At 34.4% G+C, this 15,575-nt stretch overlaps 1 protein-coding gene across 9 annotated transcripts in view; it reads right to left on the bottom strand.

The window, feature by feature from the left end:
* RASAL2 (RAS protein activator like 2) overlaps window positions 1–15,575 on the bottom strand; it is a 347,482-nt gene that overhangs the window by 231,730 nt on the left and 100,177 nt on the right. For 5 of the 9 annotated variants that reach the window (XM_072830771.1, XM_072830772.1, XM_072830773.1 and 2 more), the window contains exon 1: window positions 1,127–7,966. The exons of the other annotated variants lie outside the window; for them this stretch is intronic. In XM_072830771.1, coding sequence (XP_072686872.1) covers window positions 1,127–1,724 — 598 coding nt within the window. In that variant the 5' untranslated portion in view covers window positions 1,725–7,966. Of the gene's footprint in view, window positions 1–1,126; window positions 7,967–15,575 lie in introns of those variants that run through there. 9 annotated transcript variants of the gene reach the window in all.

The raw sequence follows: 15,575 nt of genomic DNA, 5'->3' as shown, positions 1-15,575 counted from the left end.
GTCAACCTTACAGTAAAGATAAGCTGAAATATTCTAATAGTAAGAGCTTGCTCAAAAATGACCTCAACTGGATGGAGATATTATCAGTTTTAGTGCTGAAGTTTCCAAAAATAACAAACAAACAAACATGGTCGTAACACATAACTGAAATAGTTTAGCAGATAAGGTCAATCATTTCCAAGGCAATCACATAAAACTTTAAGAGTTCTTTTTTTGTATTTAACAGTGCTACCATCAATATAAAAGATTTTTAAGTTTAAATAAGTCCCACATGAGGTTTAAAAAAAAAATGAATCAAACATAAGCTTCTATTTTATCATCTGAACACATTCAAGATTTGTATCAAAAAAAAAGATTTGTATCTCTTGCTTTCATCTTCAAATTGTGTAGTTTTATGACACAAGCAAATGAAAATTCTAACCAATTTAAAGCTCTCAATACAATTCTGCTCTAAATAGTTCTAATAATATTTATTTTTATGAGAATATAATAATTCTATTTTCTAATTCTCAACTTTCTCATGAGGAAATTATTTGATTATATCTCCTCTAAATCTCATTTAACTTGCAAAAGTATATCAGTGGAGATAAGGGTTAAAAAACAAAATGAAACAAAATGATACAAAACACTTTTACATAGGCTCCAAAGTAGAATTCAAGAATATAACATAAAGGGGAAAAATTCCTTAATTTAAACAATGTATTCTTTACTATTATTTACTATCATTCATTGAAAAAGGATTTCTGAAGCAGTGTTTATCACTTTAAAAACTGTACAAAGTGGGATCCCTGGGTGGCGCAGCGGTTTAGCGCCTGCCTTTGGCCCAGGGCACGATCCTGGAGACCCGGGATCGAATCCCACATCAGGCTCCCGGCGCATGGAGCCTGCTTCTCCCTCTGCCTGTGTCTCTGCCTCTCTCTCCTCTCTCTCTCTCTCTCTGTGACTATCATAAAAAAAAAATAAAAATTTAAAAAAATAAAAAATAAAAAAATAAAAACTGTACAAATTCATTTTATAATGATCAAATAGAATGGTTTATCTTATTATAAAACAGAAATAATTAAAATTCCAATAGTAACTAAAATTGAGCCATCCCTTCTTTATCCCCTTATTCATCACAATATACCTTCTCTTACTGGCTCATTGGTTGATTCTCCTTTCAGACTCAGCATCCTGGAGAAGCCATTGGAAAGAGTAGAGAAAATGCCACGGATGAAATATCCCTGCTGTTCAGACTCCTCTGACCTTCCTGTAGTCGGCCATGATCTAACAAATCTGATACTGCAGCGAGGTTCTGGCTCTGAAATAGATCTGGTGAATGGAACCCGAAGTGACCGGGTGTTGACCAGGTTCAGCTTCTCTGTTGGTGCTCCAAGGACCTCAATAGCAGAGGAAGAAGCATTACTACCAACCATCTCTGGCAGGACCTTTTGTTGCCGTTCATCCAAGTCTCTTTTATTAGTCTGTAACCTCTCCCTTTTGCCCCCTTTCCACCTACAGCTGGGATGTGTTTGCCACCGATAAGCACCCAGTGGCTTTCCTAGACTGGAAACAGCATGTTCATTTTTCTTCCTCTTGATTTTCACTGGACCACGCCATGGATAACTCTTTAAGCTTATTCCTATCTCTGATTTTGCATAAGCAGGTTCTGACAAAGATCTTCGATAGCTTGGAGGACAAGGTGATGTCTGTCTCTTAAAGATGCTCATCTTCCACGACTCCATTTTTTAACAACTTCTCTTAACTTTAAGTTTCCTCTACTCTGCAGTCTTTGCAGTTGAACCACACTTGTCCGTGCAGTCCAAAATATTCAACTGCTTAAGCAGCTTTCTTTGTGTGGCTTTGAACCACAGCAGATGTTGCTGCTTAAGAGCTGGTGTCATGTTATTACCCCATTTTCCCAGATCTCCGAAATTTTAGCAGCACCCAAAACTCTCTTGCCTGCAGCAAAGAATCTTCAGAGTGCAACAAAAGCAAAGATTTCCAGAAGATCATCTCGCTTCCTGCTGTAGGTTACATTTCTGTGCTAAGTTTTCAGGAAATGATTTTAAAGAAAATAAGAAGTGAAATAAAAACGGCAAAAAAAACCCACAAACACCTTTGTAGACCAATAGCAGTTAAGTGTTCACCATGCAAATGATAGTGGGTTAAAAACAGATTGTGAAAGTAGTCAGGCTGACATCCACATTTTACGGAAGAAGAAAGAAAACTTGCCTAAGCCTGCCCTTGAAGTGACAACTCTTCAGAATAGTTTCTAAAAATATGTAGTTTAGAAATTTAATTTCAAGAAAATCATTGCTATTTACACCACCACTTCACTCAAAATTAATACTGTTTTTCAACCAATAGGTAAAGTCATACACTGTTTTACTCAAGCAGACAGTGCAAGGACAAGTCAAGATGGCCAAAAAAATGCCAAAATTTAAAGCCATCTTAAATGTAGATAAATATAGTAGGGAGAATTTTAAAAGCATAAATGGACAGAAAAGAAAACGGGGACAGAGGATATTTACTATGAACTGCAGCAAAGGAAAAGCAAAGTCTTGAGGCAATATCTTGTGGGAACTAGAACACAGGAACATATATACTAAATGACTTCTAAAAGGGAAAGTTTCCTTTGTAAATCTAATTGGGATAAGCTGTCTGGAAATACATTCCCTATCTGTTTAAACAAAGAAATTCCTTGCCTCTTCTTTGTGCTGCTTACAATTTAAAAAAAAAAAAAAAGAGCTGACTATTTAAAATCTTCTTAAAGCAAAGTACCTTATAGTGAAACAAGATCATGAATGCCAAGTTGCCAGCTGGTTAATTTTTTTCTTCAAATGTCTGCTCATAAAACCCTAAAAACAGGGGTTTCAAATGGAAAGCCTGACAGACTTTAGGCCACCAATAAAAGAGATACAACATGATAATCAAATCACTTTACAAGTTTTAGAAAAAATAATTTCATCTGGAAAAGTAAAAACATAGTTGTAGAACACGTACAATGAAAAACCATTCTCACAGTCTCGTTACTACTATAGAAATAGGAAATTTATAGTACCTTATCTATTCTTTTAAACATATTAAAGTGTTTTAGTTATTTCCATTATCATAAGGAAATAATCCCATTTTTGTTTGTTTTTATAGGCTCCAAATTTATACATGTCTATATTAAAGAAATGCTGAAGTATTTGGCTTTCCCAAAAGCAATACACATCAAAGTAGAGTGTCTTACAATCACAAAATTTTCTCTTTAAAAAAAGCAAAAAGAAAAAAACCCCAGAAATCTGACTCTGCACAGACAAAAACAATAAACATTAAGTTCTAATCTCTATTAATGGCACATCGCACCATCTACAAAATTTATCTGTGATGAAAATAAACCTAAATGTAAAATATAAAACTATAATGCTTAGAAAATAAACCATAGACTATGTTTGTGAACTGAGGGTAGAAGATTTCTTAGAATACAAAAATGCAATAACCATGATAGGAAAATATAAACAAATAAAACTGCACAGGGCGGGGGGTGGGAGTGAATGGGTGACGGGCACTGGGGGTTATTCTGTATGTTAGTAAATTGAACACCAATAAAAAATAAATTAAAAATAAATAAATAAATAAATAAATAAATAAATAAATAAATAAATAAATAAATAAAACTGCACAAAAACCAAAAGTGTCTGTTCAGTAGAAGACATTATAAAATCAATAAGTCACAAAATGGGAGAAAATATTCACAATTCAATTATCTTCTGCTTTGTACTACAATATATAAAGAACTACAATTAGTAAAAAGAAAAAAAGAAAGAAACCTAATATTTAAAAAATAGGCAAAAAAAGTTGGACAAACCCTTCACAAAGAAATCTATATGAATGGTCAATAAGCATATGAAAAAATAATCAACCTCATTAGTAATTAGAGAAATACAAGTTAAATGTATAATGAAATATCAATCACATCCAATAGCATGGCTAACATTTAAAGACCTAACAAACAGTACAGGTGTTGGTGAGGAAGTGGAGCAACCAGAAAACTCATAATTGGTAATGGGAACATAAAATGGTTCAACTACTATGAAACAAATTTAACATTTTCCTTATAAACTGACATCTTAGGGACACCTTGGTGGCTCAGCGGTTGAGCATCTGCCTTCAGCTCAAGGCGTGATCCCAGTGTCCTGGGATCGAGTCCCACATCAGGCTCACTGCATGGAGCCTGCTTCTCCCTCTGCCTGTGTCTCTGCCTTTCTCTCTCTCTCTCTCTCTCTCTCTTTCTGTGTCTCTCATGAATAAATAAAATAAAATCTTAAAAAAAAAAAACAAAAAAACCTACATCTACCCAAGACCCTGCAGTTCCACTTCACTCACAGGCATATTTACTCAAGAGAAATTAAAATACACATACTTATACTTCAATGTTCACAGCAGCTTTATTTAGAACAGACAAAAACTGGAAACAACCCAAATGCCCATCACAGTAGAATGAATAAACTAAATTGTGGTATTTTCATACAATGATGTACTACTCAGCCAGAAAAAGAATGAACTATTAACAACAACAACTAAAAAAAAAATGTGTATGAATATCCCAGATACTATGCCAACAAAAGGAACTGGACATAGAAGAGTACATACTGTATGATTCCATTTCTACAGAATTTTAAAACCAGATAAACTAATCTATGATGGGGAAAAATTTCAGAAAAACAGTTGTCAGTGGTAGAGGACGCTATTAACAGGAAAGAGGCACCAGGAAGCTTTCTGGGGTGATGAAAACTTTCTAAGTCTTGATAGAGATAGGAATATGGGTTTATGTATTTATAAAAAGCTATCCACGTACTTAAGATTTATGCATTTTGAGGGGCACCATGGTAGCTCAGTTAGGCAACTGACTTGATTTTGGCTCAGGTCAGGATCTCAGAATTGTGAGATCTTCCCCAGTACTGGCTCAGCACGGAGTGGGCTTGAGATTCTCTCCCTTCCTCTGCCTCTGCCCCTCCTCCTGCTTCTGTGCATACATGAGCTCACTCTCTCAAAATAAACTCGTAAAAAAAAAAAAAAAAAAAAGATTTATGCATTTTCCCATAATTAAATTTTACCTTAAAAAATCGTAAGCAATACTGAACTTTTAGTTAGTAGTTTGCTTAGCCAGTGTTACAGGTTGGTGATTCTGAAACTACTTTCTGTGTATTTTATGCGTGAGGAAAGGATAAAAAACACATGGAAGAGAATAAATGGATGGATGAATGAATGAATACATACATACATACATACATATATACTAATACTGGAACTAACTTTATGTACCTCCTAATATTGAACTGTGAAAGATACATACTTGTGTATTATTCTAAAAATACATAACCTAAATCTAATCTAATCACAAGAAATATCAGAAAACCTCAAATCACAGATCTATAAAATAACTGTCCTTGCTTCAAAAATGTCAAGGTCAAGAAAATCAAAGAAAAGCTATGAAACTGTTGTAATTCAAAGGAGACTACAGAGAAACCATTAAAAGCAATGCATGATTGTGGATGGGAGCCTAAACTGGGAAAAGAAAAAAAAAAACAGCTATAAAGAACATTATTGGAACTGACAAAATAGAATATGGATTATGGATAATAGAATCATATCAACATTAAATTTCCTGATTTTAGATAATTTTACGATTACAAAAGAGAATGTTCTTATTCTTAGGAAATTCATACAGAAGTATTTAGGGACATAGGAGCATGATGTTTCCAACTTACTCTTAAATGATTCAAGAAAAAACTATGCATAGAAAAGTAGATAAATATGATAAAGCAAATGGGGCAAAATACATAATTATTAAATGTAGGTAAAGGATATATAAGCATTCTTTGCACTTCAGCAAATTTTCTATAGGCTTGAAATTACACTGAAATAAAATATTAAACAATTTTTTTTAATTTTGCAATTATTTCCTTTGGGTCTATAATACAAAGACCACTTCAGAGTATCTTGTAACCAATATAAAAAAAATCTAGTTCCACAGGTTTTTTAAGATTTTATTTATTTATTCATGAGAATAAATCTCCAGGATCACGCCCTGGGCAAAAGGCAGACGCTTAACTGCTGAGCTACCCAGGCATCCCTAGATCCACAGGTTTTATGGGAGAGGGGAGTTAATCAAGATCATCTCCTATTGAGATACCTCAATGGAAAATTAAACTAAGACTATAATTTTGAGGGGCCACCTGGGTGGCTCAGTCAGTTAAGCGTCTGTCTTCAGCTCAAGACATAATCCTGGGGTCCTGGGATTGAGCCTCATGCAGGGTCAGGCTCCCTGTTCAGTGGAGAATCAGTTTCTCCCCCTCCCCCAGTCATGTGTTCTCTCTCTCTCTCACTCTCTCAAATAAATAAATAAAATCTTTTTTTTAAAGCTATAATAAAGTTGCACAGTAGAACTTGAGCCCTGTAATCAACACTGAAACTCAGAGACTCAATGTTAAATGAGAAAATTCTTTTATATACTAAATAGGTAAGGTAAAAATAATTATCACATTTTCTAAATCATCAGCTCAATTCTTTTGAGGAAGTACCACAAACCTTCTTACGAAAAACTTCCCTATTTAAGGAACATGGAACTGGAAAATAATAAATACAGAAAAAGACCCAAGAGAAATCAGAAAGCAAAATAGCTACAGACTGAGGAAGTGACAGTCTCTAAGAAGGATAGTTAAAGAAATAAAGGAAAAGACTCATCTCTCTCATGGCTGCTAAAGCTTGAGTCAAATGCTTCAAATAACTTTTATCATTACGAAAGCCTAATGTTATGCCTAATAAATAACTTATGTTATTTATTTTTCCAGTTTTATCTTTCATCTGAATTTAAGACAATAACCTGCCACTCTACATTTTCGAATTTTCTCAAAATATAATGACGAATTCATGAATTTTTAAGATAATATTTACAGGATTTATAGTTTCTTAAAATTAGAAACAATGACACTAGTACCACTGAACTACTACATTCATTATAAATCCTACTATAACAATTGGCTGCTGATTGAAGTGTCAGTACAATAACATTTCTGCCACCTCAAATTTCAATGAACTACTTTAAAATTTTCACAATAATAATATGAAATATTTAAAGCACAGCTTTAAGAACGCTTCTGGTTTCTAAGTCAAAAGCAACATGAATTCTCTAAATAAATATACAAGTACTTATAGCTGTATAGAATAGTATTTTAAATTGTAATTGAGCATCTACCATGTATCAGTCACTGTATCAGACTACAGGAAAAAAAAAAAAAGAACAGGACAGACACTCATCCCTATCCTCTTGGAACTGCCAGTTGATCAGGAAATGCTTACATTAAAAAGGGAAAAGTATACAAGGTGTTAGAGGAGTATGTAGTAAGAGGATTTTTAACAAGTCTAAGGCTTAAAGATAAAACTAACTTCTGAGATTCTCTTGATCTCGAGATTCTATTATTATAGTCAATTCTACTATAATGTGACATGCATTCCTAAAAATCCCCACACTATACAAAATTGCACAATAGAACTACAGGGCTCATGGGGAAGATGGGGTTGGGGAGCCACACACAGAAACTGCAACAATGACACATAAGAAGGAAAGGAAACTAAAACTATAGGCCATTTTATACATGCTAACTCGTTAAGAAACACCTAAATTCTAAAATAAATCTGCCAGGTTACTTTGAAAAAAAAACTTTGTTTGCCTATGGAAGTGGGCGTCAAAAGGGTTGCAGCTTCTGCTTTCTCTGAAGTAGTGGAAGGAGGGTTATCTGAAATCTGAAAGAGAGCCGCAGTACCCTGGGTGGATGGATGTGGCTCATAAACCCAGTAGAGAAATGGAGGTAGCTTCTAGCGGGTTGAAATGTATGCTTTCTGAGTATTTCCTATATGTTATAGTTTAACTAAATATACTTTTCCGTGTTTATAGAGTGTCTCTCAGACGAATGGGACATAAGCAAACACAAAATTTACTCAATACTCAAATTGTTCCTTAATACCAAGCACATGGTACAAGTTCTGGTTTTGAAAACGAGCATGCTAACAGAACCGACTGTATTTCCTCTCCCCTTTCATATACAGTTGACCACAGGTCCACTTTTACATAGGGTTTTTTTAATATACATACAGTACTGCAAATGCATTTTCCCTTCCTTGTGATTTTCTTAATAACGTTTTCTTTTCCGTAGCTTATTTTTATTGTAAAAAAGTATTGTATTGAATTATACTGTACACAGTATACAACACATATACCAAATAGGTTATCGGTAAAGTTTCTGGGTCAACAGTAGGATATCACTAGTTAAGCTTTGGGATAGTCAAAAATTATATGTGGATTTTTGACTACACAGGGGTCATTGCCCCTAGCCCCTGCATTGTTCAAGAGTCAACTGTAAAAAGAAGGTTAAAAAATCTACAGGAGACATTACCACTGGAAAGCAGATTAGCAGCAGAGGAGAAGTGGCTCTTTTTTATTTTTAATTGAAGTGTAATTAACAGTGTTATATTAGTTTTAGGTGTGCAATAACTCAACAATTCTATGCATTATTCAGTGCTCATCAAGTAAGTATACTCTTAATCTCCTTTATCTATTTTATGAATCCCCCCAACCCTCTCCACTCTGGCAACCACTAGTCTGTTCTACATATTGGAGAGTCTGTTTTTTTTGTCTTTCTTTCTGTTCACTTGTTTCTTAAATTATACACATAAGTGAAATCATAAAGTATTTATCTTTCTCTACTTTTTTAACTTGGTGTGATAACTCTAGGTCCATCCATGTTGTTGCATGTGACAATCTCTCATTCTTTTTTATGACTAATATTCCTTTTTATACACACACACTTACACACACACACACACACCATTTCTTCTTTATCCATTCATCTATCAGTGGATACTTGTGTTGCTTCCAAATCTTGGCTATTATAAATAATGCTGTAATAAACATAGAAGTGCATATATTTTTTCAAATTGGTATTTTTATTTTCTTTATGTAGATACTCAGTAGTAGAATTACTGGATCATATGGTATTTCTATTTTTAACTTTTTGAGGACCTCCATACTGTTTTCCACATTGGCTGCCCCAATTTGCATTCCCACTATGCATAAGAGTTCTTTTTTCTCCACATATTTGCCAACACTCATTATTTCTTATGTTTTTGAGTATAACCATTCTGACAGGTGGAAGGTGCTATCTCACTGTGGTTTTGATTTGCATTTCCCTGATGACTGGTGTTGTTGAGCATCTTTTCATGTGCTGTTGATCAGCTGCATTTCTTCTTCGGAAAAATGTCTCTTCAGGTCCTATGCCCATTTATAACGGGATTATTTGTGGGTTAAAAAAAAGGATTATTTGTGGGTTGGGGGCTGAGTCGTATAAGTTCTTTGTACATTTTGGATATTAATCCCTTATTGGATATATCATTTGCAAATATCTTCTCCCATTCAGTAGGCTGCCTTGTTATTTTGTTAGTGGTTTTTTTGCTGTGCAAAAGCTTTTTATTTTGGAGTAATCTCAATCGTTTATTTTTGCTTTTGTTTATCTTGCCTGAGAAGATGTATTTAGAAAGATGTTGCTAAGGTCAATGCCCAACAGATTAGTGCTTATGTTTTTATTTTTTTTCCTAGGAGTTTTATGGCTTCAGCCATCATATTTAGGTCTTTAATCCATTTTGAGTTTATTTTTGTGTATGGTGTAAGAAAGTGGTCCAGTTTCATTCTTTTGCATTTAGCTGTCCAGTTTTCCCCAGCACCATTTATGAAGAGACTGTCTTTTCCCCATCATATATTCTTGTCTCCTTTATTTCTATTTTCTTTCAGTCATTTTCTTTTTTAACAATAAAATCTATTGTTATTTTTGTTATTACCAGAGATTTTCATTTTTATACTAATTTCTGTAATAATAAACTTTACAATGAGAATGTGTATTTTGCTCCTTTTGAAAGTATATATATATACATATAAAACTTTATACAACATATATATAGAACTTTATACAAATATATATACATATACATAAAACCTACAAGCAGCAAAAATGAAAACCTTAACATTAATCCACAGATTCTGAATTAGAGAACAGGGAATTAGAAAAGTCATCACAGATCAACTTAACTAACTCTTTGACATAATCAGAAAAGGTCAGAGTGAAGAGATTTGTCAATAATTACTTAGTTAACAGCAAAACAAACAACAAACAAACAAACCCATGTGTATCCCAATCCCAGTTCAGGATTCTATAACTTCCTTAAATTAGCATTTTCCAAATTATCATTCCCAAGAACACAGTTGAAAACGTTAAAGAGCATAAGTGTGACATTAAGACCAGTTATTGCAGTGTTATTTAAATGCTAAAAGTCTTTGTTTTTTTAAAGTTTAAAATATGCTATCATTTTCTCATTAAAATGTCCTTTTAGATTTACCTCAACTAAGGGAAGTAAAGATGAAAAGGAAGAACTTGAGCTTTCTCAGTTTACAAATAGTCTTCCATCACTTCCTATCTTAAGACATACCTTTTCTATACTGAAATCCTATTCTATATATCCCATATGCTTTAGAAGACATGACATATGCTCAATTAAAGAGTTCTGGAGTCCTGATACTGAACAAGAGAGTACATTCCTTCTTAGATCGATTCATGAAATGCTTTAAGAATAGGAGCCACTTCTACCAACTAGAAGAAGACATCTTTCAAAAATACAACGTCTTTGTTTATACAGAGCTAAGTAATTAATAACAAAACATCCCTTTCCCATCTCCTATCACTGGAGCACATCTGCTTCCTGATGAAACACTTCCTGTGGCAAAAACTACCTCCCTTCTAAGTAGTAGAAGTAAAAGACACACCTGACATACACATATCCACTTCTTGTTGAAGAGATAAAAATATGTCTAGAAAGGTCAAATGATTATTTTTAACAGACAATATTGGAATCAACCATCCTTTAAAATAAGAAGGCATTTTAAAATAAAAAACACTGATCGCTAATGCCATCATTAAAGTCTTTTTTAAAATAAAAACTCTGGGGATCCCTGGGTGGCACAGCGGTTTGGCGCCTGCCTTTGGCCCAGGGCGTGATCCTGGAGACTCGGGATCGAATCCCACATCGGGCTCCCGGTGCTTGGAGCCTGCTTGTGTCTCTGCCTCTCTCTCTCTCCGTGTGACTATCATGAATAAATAAATTTAAATAAATAAATAAATAAATAAATAAATAAATAAATAAATAAATAAATAAAATAAAATAAAATAAAATAAAATAAAATAAAATAAAATAAAATAAAAACTCTGGTTTCCTCTAACCTCTCTGATCATACCTTCGCTATCTAGTCTAAATGTTGGGAGTTTTTCAAAGCTGGGTCCTTAGCATCCTCTCCCCATATTCTCACCACGCACCTCATCATTCCCTGTTACCATATCAACTTATACCTCCAGTCCAGACCTTGTTTCCACTGAGCAACATACTCATATAGTCAATTTGACATTTTGTGATCTCAGTTTCAAAATGTATAAAACCTAACCCATGGTCTTTTCTTTAAAATTTGTTCTCATTCCAGTGTTCCTTATCTTAATAAAGGGCACTACATCCATTTAGTTATACAAGTCCCAAACCTCATTCATCTTCCTCCTTTACCGCACAATATACAATTTGTAAGTCTTCTTGATTTTTTTCTCCTAAGTATTATTTAATCTATCTACTTCTTGCCATTTCCCCTAAATTAACCTACTATTTATTACTTCTCACCTGGATTACAACAGCCTCCCAAATTCATCTACCTACCTCTACGATGGCCCTATGTAAACCATTATTCTTACTATAGTCAGAAGAATCTTCTTGAAATACAAATTTATGGCATACTGTTTAAAACCTTTCAGGAATGCCTAGATGGCTTAGAGGTTGAGTATCTGCCTTTGGCTCAGGTCCTGATCCTGGGATCTGGGATCGAGTCCCACATCAGGCTCCTTGAGGGGAACTGCTTCTCTATCTGCCTGTGTCTCTGTCTCTCATGAATAAATAAATAAAATATTTTTTTTTTAAATCTCTTCTTGGGGATCCCTGGGTGGCACAGCGGTTTAGCGCCTGCCTTTGGCCCAGGCATGATCCTGGAGACCCGGGATCGTCAGGCTCCCGGTGCACGGAGCCTGCTTCTCCCTCTGCCTGTGTCTCTGCCTCTCTCTCTCTCTCTCTCTCTCTCTGTGACTATCATAAATAAATAAAAAAATTATTTTAAAAAACAATGTAAATAAATAAATAAATAAATAAATAAATAAATAAATAAAACCTTTCAATGGTTTCCCACTACTCTTATAAAAGGCAACACAAAACCAGCCATAATTCCTTGACATACCCTGGGGTCCCATACCCCACCCCTTCAGCTTCCCTCTTAAAGACAAACTTAAATCCTTTCATCAGTCCTTCATATTAGCCACTTTCCTACCCACCACAGGGTTCTTATTCACATTGCTCCCACTTTCTAGAAGGATCTTCCTCCCCTTATCACCTGCCTACTCAAGCTTCTGATTGCAGTTCAAGTATAACCTCCTGGAGGAAGCCTGTCCTGACTCCTGACTCCCCTATTACAGGCCTTCACAGACTCATGCATCTCTCTATTACAATTACACTTGTATTTGGACATTTCCTTGTGAGACTATTAATCAATACCTGTTTTACCCATAAGGCTATAACCTCCATGCCTGTTTCTATTATCCATAGTGATCCCACTGCTTGACAAGGAGGGGCACTTAATAAATACTTGTTAAATTAATTAATAAAATCTGAGAAAGATCTAGAATAAAAGTACCTAACCTCAGACTAATAGCACCTGCTTAACATTATCTCTGATACCATGGAAATCACATCAAAACATACACTGTAGGGAAAGGAGGGCAGAGCAGGGAGAGAAAACAGTCATATAATTCACTGCAGGCAGTTGTTTTCCTTGAACCTAGTAGTTACTTATTTCCTCAAGTATATGGATTGAGAGAAGTATTAAAGAAGGGAAAACAAGAATAATGTAAAATGGGAAAAGGACAAGAAAGAAGCATGAAATACTGTTTTAGTTGTTAACAAGTTTTTTTTTCTAGAAATACAAATTTAGTTGATGCAGAAACTATTAAGACACATGCATGTTTGAGGCAATATAGGTCGTTAGTTATAAGGAAAGAGAGTAGATCCCTCTCAGAAAGGCCACGTCAATCTAAGTAGAGAAATGGTATATCAAATACCTCTGTTAGCTACTGAGAGAGAAGAAAAACTTTAAAGAAACAAAGCGAGTTAAAGAATTTCCAAATAGAATTAAGTTTTATGAAGCATAATGTCATAAAATCATGTCCTCTGCTTTTCAGGACAGTACTGATTAATTAATTTTCATTCTTTTCAATATAGAGGACTCATAAAATTATAAACAAAAGTAATTTATTTTACTGTTGTAAGATTTTTCCAGCAAATGAACTTTTTATCAGAAAAAAAGACAGAAAAGATTTGTGGCATTTACTGTGGTCTTAACATTCGCTTAATACATGACCTGTGTTTATCCTATTAACCATATATAAAGGGTATAATATAGAGCTGTCAGGTCGAGTTAAAATGCAATGAAGGATTATCAGTCAATGTTTGTGAAGGAGAACCAATAACAGTAATTCCAAGATGAATCTACACTGATTTATGTCATGGCAGAGCAATCTGAAATTGTTGGAACAGATTCCCTCAAAAGTGATCCAGATTTAAATATATTTTTTCACTGCTTCCTGTTCAGATACAGAAATTTGATCCTACTAAGAGCCTTTATTCCTTTAAAAAATAATTTCCCTGATTCTCAAGTTGTGACTCAGTCTCACTGTGTCTATTTGCCTTCTGCCAGGGATCAGCTTCTCTGTGGGAACTGGAAATGTGTGCATACCCAAGAAGTGATGCAAGATCTGAACTTTCCCCAAGGGCAGTGCCAGCATCCTAGGACTTCAGACTTCTGTACTTCTTCCTCTCCTAAACCAGTCTCTAGGAGATGGAATGCAAAAGAAATAGCTGTGCAGCCTCAGAGAGGCAAGTACTGAAAATTACACATCCATTTGCCTACTTAGTCACTGCAGGCCTCTAAATTCCTTCCCATTTTCATTATTAGCTTTGGAAGTTAAATTTGTCACTTATTGATTGGTTGCTTAAGCTAGGTAAATATAATCTATATCTATCCATCTATCTCTGAAGTATTGGTTTTATTATTTAAAGAAAATACTAAATCCACTTCATTACAGAATGAATGGATATATGTTATTTCATAACAGCTGTCCTAAACTTATCTCATACTGACTTGGAAGAGACATAAAAATATGAAAGCATTCTGTAGGGGCCCCTGGGTGGCTCAGTCGGTTAAGAGTCTGCCCTAGGCTCAGGTCATGATCCCAAGTTCCTAGGATAGAGCCCCACATCCCGCTCGCTTAGCAGGGTGTCTGCTTCTCCTTCCTCTGCCTCACCCCTCTGCTTATGTTCTGTCTCTCACTTTCTCTTTCTCTCAAATAAATAAAATCGAAAAAGAAAGAAAGAAAGAAAGAAAGAGAGAGAGAGAGAGAAAGAAAGAAGGAAGGAAGGAAGGAAGGAAGGAAGGAAGGAAGGAAGGAAGGAAGGAAGGAAGGAGAAAAAGAAAGAAAGAAAGAAAGAAAGAAAGAAAGAAAGAAAGAAAGAAAGAAAGAAAGAAAGAAAGAAAGAAAGAAAGAAAGAAAGAGAAAGAAAGAAAGAAAGAAAGAAAGAAAGAAAGAAAGAAAGAAAGAAAGAAAGAAAGAAAGAAAGAAAGAAAGAAAGAAAGAAAGAAAGAAAGAAAGAAAGAAGGAAGGAAGGAAGGAAGGAAGGAAAAGAAGAAAGAAAGAAAGAAAGAAAGAAAGAAAGAAAGAAAGAAAGAAAGAAAAAAGAAAGAAAGAAAAGAAAGAAAGAAAGAAGAAAGAAAGAGAAAGAAAGAAAGGGAGAAAAGAAAGAAAGAGAAAGAAAGAAAGAAAGAAAGAAAGAAAGAAAGAAAGAAAGAAAGAGAAAGATGCTATAAACACTTTTAATTGCAATTTATATGTTTTTAAATTTTCTTCTTCCTTCATCCTTCTATTGCACTAATGCATTTTCCTTTGTATTTTAGTTAGTTTTATGTATTGTTCCCTATTTTAAGCTTCTTTTTGGATCTGCTGGGAACTCTGAGAGGCTTATCCCCTGACTTTAAGAAGAACTTCATGTATCAATTAGATGATCTATTTTAATTAAAGGATCTAGCTAACAATTCAGCTATGCTGACCAAAGTTCTTAAACATTTCAGTAGAGGGAGGAGCAGCTGGTTCACATTCTTTGGCACATTATCAAAAGTAGAAGCTGGTGATAGAATATTGTTCTACTTAATTTTTCTAATACTTGAAGTCATTAATCCTTGTCACTTTTGTGAAGTAGACTTTTGTACTTCTTTGGAATTATCTTTATTTAAAGCATACAAGTACATATAGAAATAAGACATGTTTGATTCAGATTTAAACTCAAATAAGAGCAGGTCTTCACTATCTAAAAACATATGCTCTAACATGGAAAATTCACAGTGAATGCTTATTCCTGATTTAAAT

Source organism: Canis lupus, chromosome 6 (genome assembly GCF_048164855.1).
Source record: "Canis lupus baileyi chromosome 6, mCanLup2.hap1, whole genome shotgun sequence".
NCBI lineage: Eukaryota > Metazoa > Chordata > Mammalia > Carnivora > Canidae > Canis > Canis lupus.
This window is presented reverse-complemented; position numbering and strand designations above follow the sequence as displayed.